This window comes from Lissotriton vulgaris, chromosome 9, assembly GCF_964263255.1.
Source record: "Lissotriton vulgaris chromosome 9, aLisVul1.2, whole genome shotgun sequence".
In the NCBI taxonomy this organism is placed as follows: Eukaryota; Metazoa; Chordata; class Amphibia; order Caudata; family Salamandridae; genus Lissotriton; species Lissotriton vulgaris.
In genome coordinates, this window is record NC_141697.1 from 1054538747 (window position 1) to 1054562524 (window position 23778).

General features: G+C 42.5%; 1 protein-coding gene across 1 annotated transcript in view; it reads right to left on the bottom strand.

The window, feature by feature from the left end:
- Nucleotides 1-23778, bottom strand: part of NUP210 (nucleoporin 210) — a 519503-nt gene that overhangs the window by 172078 nt on the left and 323647 nt on the right. Inside the window, exons 18-21 of the mRNA XM_086939009.1 lie at nucleotides 18579-18685; nucleotides 8461-8565; nucleotides 8192-8293; nucleotides 5441-5569 (exon numbers count right to left, since the gene is read on the bottom strand). Coding sequence (XP_086795135.1) covers nucleotides 5441-5569; nucleotides 8192-8293; nucleotides 8461-8565; nucleotides 18579-18685 — 443 coding nt within the window. The remainder of the gene's footprint in view (nucleotides 1-5440; nucleotides 5570-8191; nucleotides 8294-8460; nucleotides 8566-18578; nucleotides 18686-23778) is intronic.

Here is a 23778-nt window from a genome sequence, read left to right on the forward strand (position 1 = left end):
AAACATTATACCAAAACTCAGAGGGGCCCTGCAAAACGGCTGCCAAAAAAGGATTGAGAAAATCACGGAAGAAGCGTTGGAAAGAGGATGGATATCGAAAAAGGAAAAAGGAATTCCTCAGCAGCACTGAACCAAGAACACCTCAATTTTATACTATTCCAAAGATCCACAAAGGTAGAACACCACCTTCGGGCAGACCGATTGTATCTGTAATAGGCTCAGTCCTAGAACCTCTCTCCCAGTATACAGACTGGTTCCAGTCCCCGGGGTCACAAAGATTAAATCCCATGTCAAGGATACAAAACATTTACTCAACATCTTGACCGTCATTGATTAAGATCCCACGCAAGAGATGATGATATGCCTCGACGTGGAGGCTTTATACACAAGCATCCCTCAAGAAGAAAGCTTACATGTCAATGCCAACATACTGAGAACACAAGAATGGACATTGTGTGCACCAATTGAGTGGATCATAACATTGATGCATATGGCCCTCACAGAGAATTTTTTCAAGTTCGAGGACCAACTCTACTTACAAAAACACGGGTCTTCTATGGGCGTAAGCATGTTGGCCCCTAGTATCACATGCCTGTACATGAGCCAGCTGAAGATGATAACATATAGACCTACAACCCCTTCAACAATGAGATACATATCTGGAGATGATAAATAGACAATATCTTGGTCATATTGCACAGAGATAAGAAAAGTACCCAAGTATTCAGAGATGGTTTAACAAACTAAACCCATATCTCGGCTTTACCATGACTACTCATAGCACAACAGTATCTTTCCTTGATGTGAATGTGAAGGCTAGAGATCGGAAACTGGAAAGCACCCTCTACAGCTAATCCACGGGCTGTAACAGTTTCCTCCACTTTAACAGCACCCACCCACGTTACCTGAGAAAAAATCTTTCAGTGGGACAATTCCTGAGGATTAGAAGGAACTGCTTGGACTTGCATAGCTACAAAGAGGAATCAGAAAAACTTGCTTCAAAACTACAGGAAAAGGCATATCCCAAAAAGATTATAGAACAGGCCCATAAAAGAGCCAGTAATATGGAACAGGCCAAGAAAAGAGCAAGTAACACTCCCAGATCGGCCTTACTAGAAATTAATGCAAATAAGGAAACCATTTTGCTGATTTGTTACCACATACAACTCATCTTCAAACTTCATAAAGAAGATAATGAACACAAAATTGCATATTCTGACCTCCAATCAACTGAATTTTGAAAAACCACTAATCTCCTTTAAATATAACAGGAGAATTCAAGATATACTGGTAAACACTGACTTTTGGAGGAACAAACAAGTCTAGTCTAGTCTAGTCTGGATATTTGTATTGCGCAAACATATCACATCCCAGGAGGGAGTCTCATGGCGCAAGAGACGCAAATGATCCTGTGGGGCCAAGCACAAGTGAAAGGACATTATCCTTGTGGTTCGTGCATAGTATGCCCTTCTACAGCACTAACTACCCATGTTGACTTAGGCCTCCCCTCTCTATGGGCACAAAGACACCATACCAACTGAAATACTGACGTCATCAATATGATCACATGTCCCTGTAACAACCGATATATTGGGATGACAACCAGGAAAGTGAGCACAGAAGCATTATACAGAGAGCCGGAACATCAACAAAACTCACAGCCCATTATGTAGTAATGGGACACATAGATCAAGATTTTAAATGGACTGTGCTTAAAAAAACGAAGGGTGGAATAGGACTGACCCAGAGATTATTAAAGAAAGAACAGCACTGGGTGTATAAGCTCAAAACACAACAACACACACACAAGGGCTCAATGATGCAATCCCGTGGGGCTAACTGAGCCACACCTGAGTACATATCTAGCCGTGTGGCTGCACAGTATCCTGCCCACCATTTACACACTCAACTATGTGAGCAACATACAACTACATATAGACACTCACTATGACCATGTACACTTTAGATGAATTCGGTTTGAAATGGTCTGCACCAATGGTTACTTTACTACAATTTAACTGGCTATACTTCCCATTTTACTGTAATATGGAGCATATGTCCCCTCATGATCCTTGGGCTCTGATTGACTGGCTGGGTTCACCTATATTGTTGGACACTTAAAACAACTTTGCTTATCTGTCACATAGCATAGGAGAAAGTACCTCCCTTAGTGATTCTCTAGTGGAAGATATTGACAATGTAACACCGTCATCTAATGACACTACAAGCCACAAAATCCTTGTGGCTTTAACGGTCTTGAACATGCACTATTCAATACCAGGTTCTATTTACTACACTGCCATATGAAATATGAACAACACTCAGCAGCATTAGATATTAAATAAATAACTCCAACTGAGGATATTAACGATATAACATGATGACACTATAAGCCCCAAAATCCTTATGGCTTTAATTGTCCAAAACATACGCTACCCACCAATATGGGGAGATATTGAATGTTCCACGTTCTGATTGACTACACTGCCATACGCAATAGGGACAACACTCGCCAATATCAGGTATTAAATAAATAACTTGAATTGACCCAATTGCACTACACATGCCAAGGTCAAGCGGTATGGCTAGATATTGAAAACACCTTGTTACTTTTGTGCAATACCACATCAAATGTTCCTGTGAAATAAACTTCAATTGTGACTCGCCAGCATTAGGCATGAATATAACAACTTGTATTGAGCTGCCCAAACTACAAGCCCCAGGATTTCGTGGGACATTGTATTTCGGTACACGTCGACTCACTGAATTGACGCCGCTATGACGTCAGACAACGCAACTGGGACGGGGCCATGTCCCCTGGCGAGCCGCACAGGAGAGGAATGGTCCAGACAAATAAACACGCTCTTTGGCACCGGATACTCAAGAGCCGAGAGTTGCCGGCCCAAATGGGTGCACATGAGGGTCACGACCTTTGATGAAGTAAGTGAAAGATGTATGATTGAGTGTGCGAGCAGTAACGTCAATGAGAAGCAATATCATCTCCCGCTTTTCATTAACTTTGGTAACAAGCCGTTTTTTTCTTCTTCCACATCTTAAGTGATCACCACTTGTGTGTGATTACAGGGCTACCCCCGCAACTGCGTACCCTCATGAAGCGAGAGGTTCACTACTAAGGGATGAGTGTCTACAAAACCTGAGCATGATTGAATGGCAATAGAATCACAACATGTTAACCTGCTGTTTTTATAAACAAATGAATAAATGTATGTTTTTTAATGGTGCTTAAACAGTTAATACAAGTCCAGAAATTATGTCAACTATTGCATTTACATAGACAACTTTCAAGAGTTAAGTGTTATTGTGGGAGTTTCACAGCCACAAATCAGAGTAGGGAAATAATATATCATGTAGTCAGTGGATAATGAGCATGCAATGGGTGATGCATGCGTTCACACAATCTCTAGCCGGGATTCCACATGCGACATTGATTAACTCACAAGACGTGTTACTGGCACATATAGTGACAGTCCCATAAACTTATTTCAGGTTGGACCTAAAAAGAAAATTGAAACAGAACTAAGGGCACGTATAAACCTGTCCAATTTAGGTGTAGACATCTGCACATCAATTTCAGAAACTGACCCAAAACACCAGGGAGAAGAATTGAATCGCCCTGACGAAACCCCAGGACCCAGCAGGGCCATCTCTTAGGGCTGAAACATGTTGACTTATGGGTCTTAGGACCATAATATCCTCATTACCCTACTTTCCCCTTTTTAATATCCCCAATAACTCCGCAAATAAAAGGGATACCTTGGAGCTATTGGAGGATTTTTAATCTTTAATCCCCCGGTCTAATTCTCTTAAGTGCTCCCAGAAAATATGGTTGAGCCCAATTTAACTTAAATGTCACTGTTTTCATTTTATGATGTGTTAGAAAAGCAAAAGGAATATTCCTATGCTAATGGGGATTTGCATAGTTTTTCTTAACCATCGGGGTAAGACAAAAGGAGACTAGACTGGCCTGCTAGCAAGACACAAAGGCAGTTGGCCAAAATAAATCACAAGCTGAACTGAGCATACATGAGGATTTGTTTTACGTATACAAGCCTCTCATTGTATGCCCTTTTGTATATAATCAGAGGGGCATTTACATTGTTTCTATTGCCTTACAAATTTGGAAGTTGAAGTCTGTCAGCACTACAAGTGTGCTGCGTGTCTAACACACAAACAGCAATTCTAAGCCTATTAAAAGGAAGAAATCAATATATTTTGTATGCTTTCTACACGGTACCAGAGACTTTGTTTGAGAATCTTTGTCTCCCTGCTCAAGGCAAATTGATGCTATGCATCACTGTGCTGAAGCATTGGAGTGTATTCAAGCCAAATACTATGTGGATGCTCTAATTCACCTGCATTGTGGCAATGACTAATAGGTTTCAGCAGCACCTTAATTGACAATCATCCAGCGTGTCTGTAAAGGACTAGAGAAACACTATCAGGACCAGTCAGATAGGAGGATTGCAGTTGGAGGGTTCCAGAACCAGAATCAAATTACTACTTTTGGAGATAACAGATAGTTAAAGACTTATATGAAGGATGACATACGTGAGTACCAGTATCAATCATCCATATAGGGACCAAAATACAAATTATTCAATCACACATACACAGGCTGAAGATGATCCAGAAGTGACTGATTTGCTGGTTAACCAAACATAAGGCAGTGTGAATCTATTGCTAGATACTTAAAATCTCATCTTTACATATTGGAATGACATTCCATGTAGTTTTTTGGCACAGTGAGAATGGATGCATTTAGAAAACTGACACTGCTCACATGTTCACACAATGATCAGATTAAGTGCTATGTTAACACAATGTTACTCTTTTTTATAGCTAACAAGAGCTTAATCATATAAATGGACACATAAGTAGAACATTTTCTCAAATTATAAATAATTCAAATTGAATAGGAATATCCCATTAAGTACAACTTTCTTAACTCATAAAAACAATGCCTGAATCCAAAGGGGCCAAGTACATAAAATATTTGCCTCGGAACGAGTCCACTATTTTATAGTCCTCATTGTTCAAATAATATTTAAATTGTTGTAAACACAAAGACTGTTTACTTCTCACAGTTTCAAGAACTGTAAGAGTTTCACAACAGTTGAAAGGTTTTAAACAGAACCTAATAAACTGATAAAGCTTATCTACTTTTCAACAACGGAAAATGTAAAAAATAAAACTGCTATTGAAGTCGCAATGGCAGTGAAACATAAAACTGCTCTCACAAGTACAACGGTCATGACTTACACTAAAATAGTATTCACTAATTAAACAAATTGCACATAAGTGTGGCATATATAAAACATTCAAACCCAGCTTTTCACTAAAATTGCCCCTAAACTGAGCCAGTGTCCAAATTGAGAATATGGCGGACACATTTATCAAAGTTTACTCAATAAACACTCACCTTGTTAACCACACGAACATACAAATCCAGAATATCAGAAACATAGATGTCGGCTTTGGCAGGAGCAGGGAATGCCAAACACTGATCATGGACCATCAGCACCACTGCACCTTGATTTAGGGGTTGTAGCTTACAAGAGCAAACATTGTTTGTTAGATGTTAAAGAAACAAATTCATTCAATGCAACACAGTTCTATATCCCACCAACGAGAATATTAGGTAAAAATGTAAATGTATTTATACTGGGTAAATACTTGTCCAACAATAAAACAGGTAGTGGGAATGGTGGCACAATCAAATTGTGCATGAGCTTAAGCCAGGTAGTGCAAGATTTGTCCCTTTAGGCAAGGTACTCTGTGCACTCCTCTCCCACCTCCATCATTGATAATGAGTCAACAGGGGGGGGAGGTGGTGGTTGGCTTCCAAAGATCATCTGGAGCCAAGGGGACTTCATCACCCTACTAGTAGTGCGCCAGGAGACATGTTTGCAGAGTGGTGGAGAAAGGGGGTGTAGCGTCCAACAACCTCTCAGCAATCCTGCCGTGGGACTTACTGGAAGTAACAAGAGGGCCAACTACCCTCCCTTTTACTTCAAGTACGTCCCACACATTGGGATTTCCAAGAGGTCTTGGAAGGCCACAGCCACTTTCTCTGCCACTCTGTAAATACTGCTCCGCTTGTGGTGCACTACTGGTTAGGGGATTTAGTCCACTTTATTCCAGAGGGACCTTAGAGGCCAAGAAGCCCTCCTGCAAGTCCTAAAAAGCATGATTTCTAAGAGCTGGTCAGAGGTCCAGCCCCCTTTCTACACCACTCTGCAATTACTAGTTAAAAATAACATAGAAATTAACTGAAAAAACAGAGGTTACAGGCACATTATAGTTAGAAAATAGCATTAAAAAAACCTTAGAAATGTACAGAAAAAAACAAAGGTTATAGTTCGGCTCATGTTTCACGCATTCAGCAGTTCTAGTTAGCTGAGCTAACTAGAACTTTGCACTACTTATGACCTTGCATATTACATCACTCATGACCTGGTCGGTGACATCCCTCATTACATCATCCCCAGAACCTCTGACGCCCCCACTGACACCCCAATATAACCTTGTATACACCCACTACAACTTCTACACTAGCATTCCCAAAACCATTGATACCCTCATATTAGTACTTAAGAAACCACTCACTGATTCATAGGACTACATATACATCCACTTAGTTACCCATACAGCCACTCATACACCAACTCACTAATACATACCCTTATTATTCAATAATACAGCCATACAGCCATTCACACAGTCAGTCACTCATCGAGCTACTAACTCATCTATAGTCAATCACACAAGCATTAACTCACCTATACATTTATACAGATACCCACTGATTTATTCATACAGATAGTAACACATACTCACTCACCTACACAGTCACTAACACAAGCACACATATGGCCACTCTCACAATCACTCAGTTGCACATACAGTCACTTATACTCCAACACCCACCTATACTACCTTTCACATATGCAATTACTCACCCATTAACCACTGACACATCCATTAATTCACTGACAGAGCCATACACAAACTCACTCACTCACCCATACAGTCGCTCAGTCACCCCACACTCATCCACACAGGCAGTTACACACCCACCCACACAGACATTTAGACACCCATACACATACTCAGACAACCAATCACTAATCAGTGATGTAATTGACCATATCATGAGTGATGTAATATGTGAGGTCATAAAAAGTGCATGCATTGCGGGGGTATGAGTTATAGTTTAGTTAGCTATCTATCACTGCTGAATTTCTCTGGTTTTGTAAGGGCAAAACATGAGTCAAAGTAGAACGTCCCTGTAACCTTTGTTTTTTTCAGTGAATATATACACATGCACCCAAGGCTGTCTTTAGACACTGTAATCCCTAGTTAGCTAGCAAAAAAAGTCTCAAAGTTTGACCTTGTACTTGCTACTTTTGGTTTAAGCAACTTAAACTCAAGACCATGTGTGTCAAATGTTTCATATGCATGAAGGATGAGGTCCATTAGTCTAGCATCAATTTATTTATGTAGCAACCACTGATCCTCTTCTGGTTCAAGTCTCTCAGTGCATGACACTGCAGTACTACACGTAAAATCAATTTTACAAACAGGTACTACATTTTGATTATTGTATAGAAACTCATTGCATTTTGTCCTTATATGCCATTACTTTACCGGGCAATTTGTGTACTATAAAGTGACAAAAGAAGCACACTCGTTCTAAATAGATTTCATACATGACAGTCTAATTGAAGCACACATCCTAAAATACATTTTGCATACAACATAGTCTACTGGGAATGTTTGTTTAAAAATTAAACAGAAAAAAATCAGAACTGAATAACTTGCTAGAGGGGGATCGGCTGCAAAAAGACATGATCTGAAATCACATCCACTGAGAATCAGATTCAGATACAGGTAAGCTAGTAGATGGGAATGAATCAAAAACTCCAGACCTGGGCTTGTTTGAAGTTAGTAACCTATATATGCACAACTCTATTAAACTACGCAAAATCAATAATAATCCAGCGTCTTGTACTGTAGAGCTCTGCAGAAATTTTCTTCAGGTGTTATACACTGACTAAACAAAACATGCTTAGTAACTTAATTCTAAATTAAATTCTTAATTCTAAATTACATTGTAAATTTAATAAAGTTCCCTTTAAAAATCTTCAAAAACACAAATGTTTTTACTTACCACCACCTTGCCATTTATTTCCCGATTATCAAAACGTATGACATCCCCAACGCTGGTATTCATAAAGAAGTACCCTGAGCCCTCCTTCACAAATAGCTCTGCCTGAAATATAGAAGGTATGGCCATTTATTTAAAATACATTCAGAGTAAATTGTGACATTTTAGTCCTGAGCCTATCAGGGCTCAACAATGCTTGATAATGCCATATGATTTTCTGTCTAACTGGATACAGAAACAACTTTTATTGAAAAGTGAAAATGTCTTCTTACCCTGGCATTAGGGTGGTTGTAGATTGTGATCTCACTAGGGTTTACTTTAACATCTTCGACGAGAATGAGTTCAATAGTGGTAGAAACCGGAGCAAGAGAATCATACTGAAACGGAAAAAAGCACAATTAATATCCATCCCTCAAAATCTGAACCAAACAATTTACTTACAAAAAGGCAGGAGTTTTAATTAACAAAGGGAACATGTATGTGATTTCAAACATGCATTATTGTTTATGTATTTGAACAGTGTGCAGTAATGTTCTTAGTTACCACCACATACAGTTAAAAGTGTATTTAGTTCATAATGGTAATATGTATCCTAAAAAATGGGATCAATCGTAAACATTATCGCCACCTTAAATGGAACAACTTCACAGTGACAAACTCAATACATACAAGACAGGATGTCTGCAGCCTTATAACAACCATGTCAAGGCGAATTACTTAGAAATTGATACACTCATGAAAAGGTTACATTTTGCCAGAAAAAGTCAATAACTCAAAAAAACAGAAGCTGCACATCCACAGGTGCAATCAACAGACTGCAAGTAGCTCTACTCTCTGATCCTGCACTGGCATATAAACTCTAGTCAGAACTTAAGAAAGCTGCTGAATGGATGCTGTTGACAGCCCAACTCCGCTTTCCTGTGTCAGGAATGGCTAGTATTTCAGTGTCACATGCAACTCATTTTCCTTCATGCAATTGGGATTACAAAAGACATTATTGAAGATACATTTTCTTGACACTCTTATGATGTCACAGAGAACCATCATTACCGATGATAAACTCCCATGTAAATTCTTCATATCACTTTTCAAATCGAAAACCTTAATAATTAACAATTAACTCGGTGATTTAAAGATTACTGATTATACAGGAAAAGAACATGTTACATTCAGCAACACCTTTTCTGGTGGATAATTTGTCTAATGGTAGATCCTCAACGTCTGAATCTCTCCAAGTGTCAGACTAGATCTGGAAAACCTTGTATTAGCTGGTGTCCTCACCTCCGTCACAACTCTGACCCACTTCGGAAAAAAGAGACAGAGCCACATACAGGATGTCATTCACACCTGCACGGGTGGAAAAGGCAAATGAATCCACTAATATATATTGGTTTGCCTTTTCCACAGAATAGGGTGTAGAGCAAGACTACCTGACGGCTTAATCTTGTCAGTGTCTAGTTTGGAACCTTATTAAGTCCACTCTAAAGAACAGGAGGAGAGGGAATAGGAAGGAATCCACAGGGAGAGTATCTATCAGAAAGATTGCACTGCATGGTTAAAACATTGGTGTACTGGAAAGTTACACCCCTGCACACTGCAAGCCATTCTTTGGTTTCTTTAGTAGGCACTGGAAGTAGGGGTGTTGGGGGTGATGCAGCACCCCCAGCGTAATCATGCGGAGGTTCAGAAGGGGAATGAGCAATATAGATACGTTTTATATACGTTTTTATTTTGTCTTATTTGCCATTAGTTTAAAGATAGAGGTCAAATGTCAGGCTACGTATTCTGGTAATTGCAACTTATTTTCCAACATGGAGATTGGCGTTTACTGGTCTTATCTGACTTTAAATTGAGAGATGTAGGTAAACTAAATATGTGACAATCTTGCTGGGCTAGAGAGAGTGTGAAAGGATGAATGTTTTAGCAGACAACAAAATATACACATCTGTAAATGATAAATATTTCAAAATCTATCATTAGTTAGGAAAGTACAAATTAAGCATGCCTGTTGTTATTCTGTAGGGCTATGGAATAAAAGTTTTTAATAGGATCAAAATAAATAAAGTTACTTTACATGGTGATGAGCAAATGATAAATATTCACTGAAACCTAATTTCCACACCTCATTTTCTGTGAGCTGTATAGTTTTGCCAGTACAACTGCATGCCTATGAGTCTTCATTTAAAAAAAAAATTCAGACCACAAAAGGCAGCCCTACAGTCCACCACAAGGGATTCCTCTACTCCAGCTGAAGAGCATACAGCTCCAGATGTGAGTGGTTTAAAAATTTATGGTAAGCTCTGCTGGGGTCATGGATTCAATGACCCAGGAACTTACTGTTTGTTTTGAATGTTGCTAGGGGGTTGCTGCATTACCTGCAGCACTCAACACTAAAAAACTAAATGGTTGGTGGTGTCCCCGTCTCTTCTAAAGGCACCAACAGGATGAAAAAAATATAACTTTAAAAAGCCCTAGTGCATTCCTTGCCGTAGCAGAGCATAATAGAGAAGAGGCTCCTGCTGCTCATTTAATAACCTTATTTCAGGCCGTTTTTGGGTGCCTACCCAGAGCACCCATACTTTTTTAAAAAATAAATTGAGTTGGGGGGATGCGGGAGGAACCCAATGGCTCCTGCCAGCTCCCCAGCCAGCACGCAGGCCAGGTGCTGGCGGGAGTCAGCTTTTTCTAATTTTATTATTTTTTATTAAGTTGGTGCCCCAGTACTCACCGAGGCACCTACAACTGGTCAAATTTTTAGGGGCTGCAGGGGGTGCCCCAAGACCCTCTCAGCCCCTGTCAAGTTCCCAGCAGCGCACATACCGGAAGCCGGAATTTTACTTTTTACTTGGAGCCCACCTGGGGTACCCATGACTTGCAAAATGGTGGGGCCCGCAGGCCTCCCAACCATGTCCCCAGCCAGCACACCATGCGTGCAGAAGGAGCCAGCCTCCTTCCTTTGCTCATTTTCTTCCAACAGATCCTTCAACTAGGTGAGGGAGAGTGTCAGCCGACATACTCCATGAACATGTTTGGCAAATATATTTTTCTTTGGGTGTAATCTTCAGCACCGTCCGGTGGGAAGATCAGTCGATAAGTGCCGCAGCAGCGATCACTTTGGAAGAAGGGAAGCCGCGAGAACGTCTTACTCCATCTGCGGTGCGTCAGTAACTGACGGGGAGCCGCAGCGTGCCTGTATTGGTGTATTGGGATGAACGAGGGACTCCAAGTCCCAGGAGACAGCCTGCCCTAACCGCCCTCACCTGTGCCTTGAACCAGCAGGGGCTTCATTTGCCAAACATGTTCATGGAGTATGTCGGCTGCCACTCTCCATCACCTAGTTGAAGGATCTGTTGGAAGAAACTATACACCTCTAACATGGCTGTCCCCTTCACTTTTGTAGTCCTGATGAAGACCCGCCTCGGATGCACGCAAATCTGCGCATTTATCTAGGGTCGAAACGTCGACGTTATGTTTCCGTCCACACTGAGCCTCAACAAAACAAAGAGATAAATAACCTTGTTTGAGACTACTGCATTCTAAAGTGGACTTCTTTGTTGTAATGTTGTATCTATAGGTTTGCTCATGTTTGTACTTTCTCCAAATATTCACAACATTTGGTCACCAGTCACGACTTATTCACTCAATGTATACACAGTTGATGTGTGTTGTTTATTTTGGACAGCTATTTAAAGAACTGTAAATTCAATTACAATAAGGTTTACACTAAAAGACTAACCTTTATAACTACTGTGGTCAGTGTTTGTTTCTCCATAGATCCCTCCTTGGATATATTCCTTTTAATTGTGTATTCAATACATTTCTCAATTTATTTTGTGTTCCCCGACAAAACCATTTCATTTTTAAAAAGGGCATAAGCCTATTAAAAAAAATGAATTGTGCTGCAGATTGAAATTTCCTGACATCTATCTTCATGGACAGGGAACGTGACCAGTGGAAACTAAACTGATTTTTTATAAAAGGAAGAAGGATTACAGGATTGAAACTTAAAAGTGGCTTGTATAGATGACCGCAAAGACAACCTAGAAAGTGTTATTTAAACTGAGGTGACATGATTAAGAATGTAGCAATACTTGAAAGCATTATTGTGAACTTCATAACTGAATTTGGTTTGCGTTTATATCACATTTAATAATTAGTTTTCATTTGGGCTGGAGGGAGGCAGATGTGAACATTATTATTTGTGAAGCATTTTACTTCACTTTAGCCATTTCAAGAAAGATGTTTTTAATAGGATTGCTTACAATATTGCTTTGCATCTGCCACAACCACCATAAAGAACTGTAATGAAACTCAGCTACTTTTTAATATAGTAATGGTAAAATCCACTGCTGCACTAGCATTTTACTACAGTGTACTGTTTAAGAGATTTCTTTACATGAGCTTTTAATGTTTGTGGGGTGTGGCTAACCAGCCAAAGATGGTAGACGCATAATCGCCTTGATCTGCTCCAGTCTGATTAATTATCCGGTGCTATTGCTAATCTGGGGCCTCATCCGACCCCCAAAACACACTACCTGCTGCTGTGCTGTCCATGCTGCCCTTCTGTGTGTCTGCAGATGATTTAAGAGTGATACAGGAAGGCCCAGGATAGACGCTGTGACTTCTACGACAACATCAGCGAACGGACGCTAGACACCAGCCCCCCCCCCCCCACCACCGACATACAGCTGACCATCACTACCTGGAATACCACTACCATCAAACTCACCACAGCGACCATGAGAAACACCCACTCAGGAGCGCCCACAGACCCCTTCCCTCTGCACATCTGCCACAGAGCTGCCACCAACGCACTCGAACTGGGACGGACCATCAATGCCTCCTTTCGAATTCGGCATCTTCCAGACGACTGGAAGCAGGCGGAAGTCAAACCTCTCCTCAAGAAGCCCACGGACGACCTGAAGAACCACCGGCCCATCTTTCTCCTCTACTTCGCAGCCAAAGTCACAGAGAGACTCGTTAACACCCAGCTGACCGCCTTCATCGAAGAGAACTCCATCCTAGACGCCTCCCAGTCCGGGTTCCGCAGCAACTTTAGCACTGAGACTGCCCTCCTCACTGCCACAGATAACATCCGCATGCTACTCGACCAGGGACACACCGCTGCCCTCATCCTAATAGACCTCTCTGCAGCGTTCAACACCATATCTCACTGCACTCTCGCTGCCAGACTTCATGACACTGGGATACGAAAAACCGCCCTTGCCTGGATTAGCTCCTATTTCTCCGGCACAACCCGAAAAGATCAGACTCCCCCTTTCCTCTTCGATCCCACAGAGATCACTTGCGGAGTACCCCAAGGATCATTACAAAGCCCCACACTCTTTAAGATCTACATGGCCCCCCTCGCCGCCATTGTCAGACGGCACAGACTCAGCATGATTTCTTATGCAGAAGACACCCAGCTCTTCCGTTCCCTCACGAAGAACCCCGACAACACCAGACTATGTTTCCAGGAAGGAATGAAGGAAGTCGTCGCCTGGATGAATTACAGCTGCCTGAAGCTCAACTCTGAGAAGACGGAGGTCCTTAAACTCAGACCCTCCGCCTCCGCATGGGAGAGCATCTTGTGGCCCTCCACCCTTGGGAGCCTGCCCACTCCGACAGACCATGCACAGAACCTCGGCATCATCCTAGACTCTTCCCTCACCATAACCCGCCAGATCAACTCCATCGCCTCCACCAGTTTCAACTGCCTTCGGATCCTCTGCAAGACCTTCAAATGGATACCCCCAAATGCAGAAAAAACATCACCCATGCACTCATAACCAGCAGACTGGACTACGGCAACGCCCTCTAAGCCGGAATTAACAAACTCTCCTACACAAGCTTGAAACCATCCAGAACACCACAGCCAGACTCGTCATCGGAACCCCACGGCACAAACACATGACCCAACACCTATGAGACTGCCACTGGATCCCCATCGAGAAGAGAGTGACCTTCAAATTGCTCACCCACAAGTCCCTACACAAAATTGGACCCAAGTACCTCAACAAGAGAATTTCCTTCCACGTACCCAAGAGGAACCTCCGCTACGCCGACCTTGCCCTCACAGAGACAACCCCGCATCCGCAGAACCAGAGCAGGAGGAAGAGCTTTCTCCTACATTGCAGCCAAAGCTTGGAATGAGCTACCGGTCAACATCAGACAGTCACCCACGCTGCACACCTTCAGGAGGAACCTCAAGACCTGGCTCTTTGCCTGAACCGGAGCTGCACTTTTCTCCCCCCCCTCCCACCTCCCCCCCTAGCCCACAGCGCCTTGAGACCCTCATGGGTGAGTAGCGGGCTTTATAAACCCCTGATTGATTGATTGATTAGCTGTGACTACACTACAGCCACAGGCGAGCCGGCTCCACAAGAAGGGGAGGACACCCACACAATCGGCGTCACTGCCAGCCGCACAGTGAGGCACCAGCTAGGGGTGCTGACAGAGGCCCCCCACCCAGCCCCTGCAATATCACCTGCAGACCCGACTCCTGAGCCCTGACTGACATGGGCAGCCAAGATCCATGGTGCCTGCCACAGAAAATACCTGCATTGCAACGCAGCAGGTGAGACCATGACTGCTGCCCACTAACCGGGACCCTGTGTTCTCTGGCCCACCTTTTTCAGGGTTCTACTGAGCACACCTGTTCCTATATTGCCTGAGGCTACTTCCGCCGGTGCATGTACTGCGCCCAGATAGAGCCAGGCCCCGCCCACCTTTCTACCTGACTGAGTGAGAAGAAACTACACAGATGATGCCACAGACTCCTTAACTGTCAACTCCTGAAGCTCTGTGCTGGATTACCAGGCTCCAGGGGAGTATGCTTTCACACTGCTCATAATCCTGTGAGCTAGAAAGCCCTGATAGGAAGGGGAATTGTTACACCCTCCATTAAACTGCTGTCATCCTTCCTATCCTCTTGGCAATTACCTAGAATCTCAAGAAACCCTTCCTATGTGGTGCACTGCCTACTGAGGACCTGGGAGTGCCAGGAGATCCACCTGTGATAAGTGAGTGACAGATCCTTAAGTGAGAGTAGATATTAGTGTCACCCTAACTCCAAGCAAGTGCAAGGTCAAGAGGCACTGCCACTAGACTGTGACCATCTCCCCTGCGATGAGCTGAGGGAAGAGTTAGACACTGAACAATAAGGCTGACCAAATGGGAACCCCAACACAAGGGATTGGTTGCCACTACTTCGTACTGCGGCACATTGGACACCCTGGCCAGGGGCGGGCTGGCTTACACATTCGGATCATCCACACCAGACTAGGGGACAAAAAGATTCTCAATCTGACAAGTATAACAAAATAGATAAGTGTACATAAAGTCTAGCTACAATGCAAAGATGATTGAAACCATAATATTGCTGTACTGTTATAACTAGCAACAAATTATTAAAAAGCGACCCTGTGAAAAGTAATTTAGGTATACAATCTTTAAACTCCTGTGTTTTTAACAGTTGCAGGCATTGTCGGATGGCTCATGTTAACAAGTTTATTCCATTAAACCAGTTTATTCCATTCTATTTAATGCAAAGGGTAGAAGTGAACCACCACCATTACTTGAAGAATCAAAACGGGCAAATGACGAATCACAGAGTACACTAGACAATTGGAAATGGCTCCCTGGTATGCTAAATGCAAAAAGGCAGGTGTGACCGTTCAAAACTAAACAGAAACAAGACTTTAACAAGGATATTCATCTAGTTTCATGGAATATTGCAGGTGCTAAGAGACTGCTGGAAGGGTCTTCCTCCGAAAGAATGGCACGGTTACGATATAATTGCACTACAGGAAACCTGGCTCCAAGAACATATAGCACTTGCTGGGTTTATTCATTATAACGTAGCAGCAGAAAAATGTAAAATCTATGGCCGTGCAATTGGTGGCCTTTCTGTATATGTATCCTCATCTCTAAAAATTAATTCAGTACAATTACCGGATCCCAGTATTCAGCTAATCAAATTAACAGATCAAAGTAATAACTGTAACAAACCAACAATACTGGTTAATTATTACACACAACCAAAAATCAAGGCGAAAAAGCTAAAGAATGAGACATTGTGCAAAGTCATAACGGATCTACGGTCTACTGATCCACTCTCCAACCTCATACTAAGGGGTGACTATAATTCCAACTTGATTTTAACACCTAAAGACGATGATAAACTATTATCCGATAATAGCTACTGGGGAGTCCCCCAACAGCGGCAAGGAGGTGCTGGTCCACGTAAAGACAGTCTAGCAATCCAATTAGTGACTGAATTGGAGTTTCTGGGATTGCGAGTATTGAACGGGAGATATTCCGAGGACCAACCCCCCAGGAAAACATACTATGGTCCTCATTCTCAAAATACGTTGGACTTTACAATGGTTAGTCTGTCATTAATCCCCCTGGTTTTCAATTTTAAAATAGAGTTTACCCTGTTGAGCGACCATGCATTGCAACATAGCTTTTTTAACCTGAATAGGGAAAGACTGCAACCGTCACACTTACCAGAAGGCCAGTTAAGTACTGTTAATTTGAAACGGATAAACTGGTCCAACACAAATGATCATGAGTGGTTCACTACAATGAAGGACATACTGATTGAGATAAGGAGTTCCCCAATGAAAGCTATCCAAGGATGGTCTCTTTTTCTGCTAAAATTAAAATCAAAGATGAAGCCGCCTATTATGAAACCATTATGAAACCTGATCCTGATGGACCAGGGAAAAAACACCCGAAAGAACTACGAGTAAAAATTGGTGATGGATCACGACTGGCGAGAAAAGTTCCCACAACCATCGGACTCAAACAGGGGTGTGTTCTTGCGCCACACTTATTTAACCTTTTCATCTCAGATCTCTCTGCGCAATGGAACCACTGCAATGCCCACCCACCAAAACTTGGCGATTTACAGCTCACGCATTTGGCTTATGCAGACGACATTGTCCCCCTGAGCCTAACAAAGGTGGGGTTAACCAGATTAGTAACGGAACTGTCGGACTTCTTGATGGCAAACAAGTTGTCATTAAACATTTCAAAAACTAAAACCATGTTGATCACTAACCGCCGTGGATTGCATCATGATATATGGTTAAAAGGAAAACCTCTAGAGAAAGTCTTGGTTTACAAATATTGGGATTTTATATAGGTGACAAACTTAACCTAAAAGAACAGAAGAACTATCTGACACAAAGAGCGGGTGCTCTGATATTTGGACTAAGTACCTTGGCAAAAAAATTGGAAGGGCCATCACTCAAACCCCTTCTAACCGTAATGGCAAATAAAATCATCCCAACCCTGACCTATGCAAGTGTGGCAATGCACGGAAAGGACGCCGACCTACTAAACATCCTGACAACTAAAATATACAAAAAAGTATTACGTCTCCCACGCACGACATCACCAGCGCAATTGCGACTTGAATTCGGACTAAAAAACGAAATACCGGGGAGACAATACTCTTATATTAAGGTCTGGTATCAGATCAAGCAAAAAGCAAGTAATAACAATCTGAATACCTACCTATGGCAAGAGTTTAAATCCCAAAAGAATTCCAAAGCAAATCAATTTCTCATGCAAGCTTTGGAGACAACCTGCTCAAAAACCCTATGGGATAATAATCTGTCATTTGTTGTTCTAAAACAGACCCTAAATAAAGTGGCCAAACTTCATTTGTTAATCTTGGACAAAGAAATGTTCTCCCGTCGTTCGCACTCATGGGCTGTGATAAATGGCTATAAGACATTGACAGCTGCACAATACCTGGAAACAACTTACTCTATTTTTATTAAGAAAAAGCTGATGGCGTTGAGACTTGGTGACTTTCCCACACGAGCAAATGAACCTGCCTGGTAATTGCTTGACGACGTTTCTTGTCGACTGTGTGGTAGCCCTAAAGAGGACCTAATACACATCATTTGTCACTGTAAGATGCTATCCAAGGAACGGTCACACCTAAAGGAAAGTTATCGGTCCATGAAACTACGAACATGTAGATCAGCCATTATTGGAAGCCTGGATACTACTGCTCCAAGAATTCACTGCAAGCTGGTGAAGTTCTTGCAGGCATTTGAGAAACGTATGAAAACAATATGAACAATTAATGCTTTGTATTTTTTAATATTGTAACATTTTTTAGCGACAAATTTATAAATTTTATATCTTTGTGTGACATTCATCAAATTGTTATGGTTTTAATTAACTAAACAATAAAGTTTAAATTTCAAAACATTTCAAAATTATATGTTAACAAGGTTATTGTCATGTTAATGCCTTTAAGAAACTGATTTTCTTCTGCATGTGTCTACATGGGCCAACCATGTGCTACAAATGAATGGAATTCCTGCAGCTCCCACTTTTCTTAATAAAGTACAGCAGCAGCACATACCGGTGTTTTAACTTTGGACGTAGTGAGATGAGACGGCTGATATCCCGTAGCAGTTGTGGTGATTGCAGTCGTCCCGGACTTATTGTAAACCAAAACAGTTTGCAAACCTAAAATGAAGAGCATGATTTAAAAAACGTGTAGGACACCAACATGTTATCATTTCTACTGAGGCCCAAAGATCATGACAAGGCAGATTTTAGTGACATCAACTCTCCAAACATTACAGTTTACAAGAAATGCACCTACCAATCCACCATATTGCCTTAAATTTGTTAAACAAACGTCATGTGGCTTTGTCTTGTTAACGTCATATTTGTGCTCTTTCTACAGCTTGGAACAAATGCTTCTAAGACCTTGGATGACCAATTAGAGAGTGCACATTATTTAACACAGAATATGCCTTCCTCGCTAGGATTCAGATATGCTGGAGGGTGAAATTTGGGGGGTTATTCAAAAGGCAAGGCTTGATCTGACCAAGGTCTACTCGGGATACAACTCAACCTCTCCAGTCATACAGCCCTTTTTAGAGTCCTTCATATACATACATTTAAAAAAACACTATGCTCCCCAACAAATCCACTGACTTACATTTTGACTATTGTTTCAGACACAGACATTCCTCATAAACAGCCACACAAGTACAAACAAAGCAACATGGTGCACTGGGAAACAGACATTTGGCTTGTAAGTAGGAGTCATCGGCTAAAAACTTCCAGCTCTCTTTGTGTTCTTCAGTCCACCAGTACAAACAATCTTGATAAAGACCATCTCAGAACCGCAGCAGTTAATATTAATTTTGTGACTTTTGTGAGATGGGCACCGAATGTAGTACAACATTTAAAATCCAATATGAACAGATTAGTGTGACCTGAAGCAATTAACAAAATAGAATTTTGTTTTTAGCCTTAAGGCTCTGGAGAACTGTTAGATATGGGGGTTTCTAGTTGGCACAGGTAGGTACTTGTGACAAATAGGGGCCCTTGTCTCTGTTAAGGGGGTACACTCCTAAAATAACCCCTGCTCACCCCCTTGGTAGCTTGGCACGAGCAGACAGGATTATCTCAGAGGCAGTTGTGACCACATAGAGTAATCAAGAGACAATACTACAGATGGACACCACACAGGTTTTATATCAAAAATAAGAATTCTTTATATAGACTTATCACTAGACCACAACTGACAAAAATCCACAATACTGTACTTAAAATGGTAGTCTTAGCTTAGTTCTCTTTAGTTCTTAAAATGCGACACTTTGAGTCAATGTACCTTAAGAGCGACACGCAGGGCAACGAAGGTGTTGCAAAGATGGAAATGCGGCAACATCCGGTGCAAAGAAATAAAGACGTCAAGTTCTTCCTGAAGCGGCACGCTTTTCCGATGTTGCGAGAAGTCTCGACTAGAGGCGTCAGCTGTAGCGGCGACGCCCTTGTTCAGAGATGCGACGACAGCGGGTCCGACAGCGGCACACTTCTCCGTGGATGCGGGGTGCTTTTCTCGATGTGGTGCAATGAGTCAGCTACAGCGGCGACATCCTTGTTCAGAGATGCGGCGAAAGTGGCTGCGATGGTGACACAGTTCTTCGTTGCGAGACGCTTCTCTCGATGCAGTGCAATGCGTCAGCTACAGCGGCGATACCCTTGTTCAGAGATGCGACGGCAGCGGCTGCGACACGCTTCTTCGGTGTGAGACGCTTCTCTCGATGCGGTTCAATGCGTCAGCTACAACGGCGACACCCTTGTTCAGAGATGCGACTGCAGCGGCTGCGACGGCGACACGCTTCTTCCTCTTGAGTCGTGTTTCCAGCTCCTTGCGCCACGCAGTTCCTCAGAAGGCCCAAAACAGCAGCAGGCACTTCCAAAGAACTCTCAGGGAGCTGGGAGTTGAAGTTTGTTGAGACTTCAGCAGGAGGCAAGCTTTTTTCTCAAGCCCTTGGAGATCCTTCACAAGTTGATTAAAGTGCACACAAAGTCCTTTCTCCTTTCTTTGGCAGTCAGACAACCACTGCAGGCCAATCTCCCAAGCAGCACTTCAGCTTCGGGATAGTCTCTCCTCAGTTTCTTCAGGTTCCTCTCCTCAGCAAAGGTTTCTTCTTTTAATCCAAAAGTGATCTAATTTCTTTGGGATCAGGGTCCCAATATTTACACCCCAAAATCATTTGTCCTCTGAGGGCAGAGGGGCCTTTGCCTAGTCCAAACCGGTTCTGGAGCACTCTGTTTACATGACTCCTTCTTTCCTTTCACAGTGCAGGGCAGAAACATCAGACGCCCCACAGGAGGTGGAGCCAGCATTGTGGAGGAAATGCACAGCCCTGGAGCACTCTGTTGACATGATTCCTTCTCTCCTTTCACAGTGCAGGACAGAGACATCAGACGCACCACAGGGGGTGGAGCCAGCATTGTGGAAGGCAGGCACAGCCCTATTCAGGTCCCAGGTGCAACTCCTCCCACCCATCTAGATGCAGATCTCTTTATTCACCACTGGGCTGACTCATCCAGTCTCCTGGAATCCCCCAGCCCTGTCACTCAAACTCCAGACCAGGAATACACAACCTATCAGAGACAGGCTTGTATAGTTAGACAAGAAAATACCTACTTGCTAAAAGTGGTATTTTCAAACACAGAATGTTAAAGCCAACTTCACTAAAATATGTGTTTCATCATTCAGAGTCCAGGCATAATAAACTCGAATTTTTACCATGTTCCCTGAGTAGGTTAGGATTATAAAATGTAATAATCTAACTGCCCATTCTGGCCTATGGAAAACAGTTAGCCTTGCATTCATGAAAAACGAAAATGGCTGTTAATTCACTATTAGGACATGCCACACATACCAGGGCATGTCCTACCTTATACTTACAATGCACCTTGCCCTTGGGCCTACCATAGGGGTTTCTGATATGAAGAAAAGGGAAGGTTTAGGGACTGGCAAGTGGGTGCACTTGCCCAGTCAGCATGGCAGTACCAGACTGCACACATGCTCTGAAATGGCAGACCTGAGAGACACTTTTACAGGCTGCTTCTGTGGGTGGCACAACCAGTGGTGCGAGCCCACTAGCAGCATTTGGTTCACAAGCCCTGGGCACACTCAGTGCACTGTACTAAGGTCTGACAAGTAAACCAAACCAGCCAATCATGGAATCACTAATTCATACATTAATTTACATTAGGGAGCACTTACACTATGGCACTGGACAGCAGTGGCACAGTGCCCAAAGCTTCTAACACCAGCAAAACACATGAGGAAGCAGCAAAAATGGAAGGGAGACCCAGGCCAAGGGCCAGGTCCAGCAAGAACCTGACTACGTGTTCTGGTGTATGCATACATTGAGCGTGTCTCCATTAACGAGCTCATGCAATAAACAGACTAATGTAGGAGATGCGGAAGCAGAGACAAGCTGCTCTTCAGAAGAGGTCCTTTAAAAGTGAATTGCATAATAGGGAGGGCATTAGACATCTAATACCGACAGAAGAACCAAGCTCTTGAAGAATAGCATTCTTACTTATCATACGTTTCTGAAAGGCTCATTCGGCCTCCACTGTGAGGTACTTAGAAGATCAGTGAGCAAGAGTTGTTTGCTTATTGCCTCTGATAAGAGAGGAAGGAACATATACCCTGTTAAAGACATTTAAACTATAGAATGGAGTTCTCAGGGACACCCTTGTTTTTTGGAGAGATGATTTAAAACCATGTGTGTGTTTTATAGGACACTACAAGAGGTCTTACACTTCCTGTTTCAGAGATGTATTGGAACCAAGACTATTTTATCCTCTATAATAGCACCTAATGTCAAATTGACTAGATCATAGATGCAGTTTTATTTTGCACTTTTTTGGGAAAAAATGATGGCTTGCATTCATTACAAGATATACATAGCGAGGCAAAAAAGAATGAAAATGCAGAACGTGTTACATTACACCAAGGTCTGGTGAATTTTGCTGCATTATGATTTGTGACTCTTCAAACCAGCACGTTGAAATTAAAGTCAATTGTAGAGTAGTCAGTCCACACCTGGTCAACCGGGGGAGCAACCTCTAGATTAGAATTGGAGAATACTAAATCCAATGTGTGACCAGCTAGATGGGCAGGACCTTATATTTTCTGGTGGAGCCCTAAGGATGCTACATAAGCTAATAGATGGCAAGTATCGGGGTCCCAGACTTCATCCACATGGTAGTTAAAAGTCTCTCAAAAGCAAGAAGTTGTATGCAGCTAAGACATGAGGTGCAAGCCATTCCATTAGCTTTGAGCTAAAGCCCCCCTCAAAGTTGCCTTTGTGGCAGTTTCTAATTTAAAAATAATCTTCTCTTACCAGTTAGTACAGCATGAGTTTAAAAGCTTAAAAGGTGGTTGACTAGGCCCTGCCCCTACATGCAAAGAATGCATTATGTGTAACAGAGCGGATGTCTGAAATTCCGGAGCAAAAGTCCTATGTGGCATGGAAAACTGTGGGGTAAACAATAGGAGTGCATCATAAGAACCACAAAAATTAGGCATAACCTGCAGACAGTGCAAAAATCTAATTATAGTGGGGGGGGGGGGGGGAGGTAGGGAGAACACTTCATGTTGTGGGATAGGGAGCCAATTGCACAGATTCCCCGTCAAAGCTCACCATTTCATGAGTAGTTCCCCAGGACTCTTGGAGTGGCCTCTCTTGGCCAACAGTTTCAGTCCTGTCTGGACAGTTGGTTTCTTCTTGACGTGGGCCATCACAATGTCAAAAAATTGCACTAGTCGGATGTCAAGCATTGTATTCCACAAATCCAATGGCTATTACTACAGATCTACATGCCCTGATCCCTGGTGCCTTAAATTCCTTAAATTTAGTAGGCATCTCCGCTTCTGGACCAAACGGGGGCAAATGCATAGGACATGCTGCAATGTCTCAATTGTCAGGTGCCACTTTAGTATAAGGTCCAGGGTGGGGATCTCTCCCAGCCACTACAACAGTAGTTTCTGTTTGACCTTCAGGGAGTATGTGACCTCCAACAAAGGGGGATCCTTTAGATCTTCATAGGATTTCAACACCAGCCACACATGAGACTTCTTAGCCACTGCTCCTTCATCTTCCATCCAGCTTTGCAGCTGGACGCTTTTGTATAGCGCTTTACTAAATACTCAGGTAGGTATATCTAAGCCCCATGCTCACTGAGCCCTAGTTATTCTCTGCTTCTTTCAAGATCTTCTTTGTATTCAGCCTACT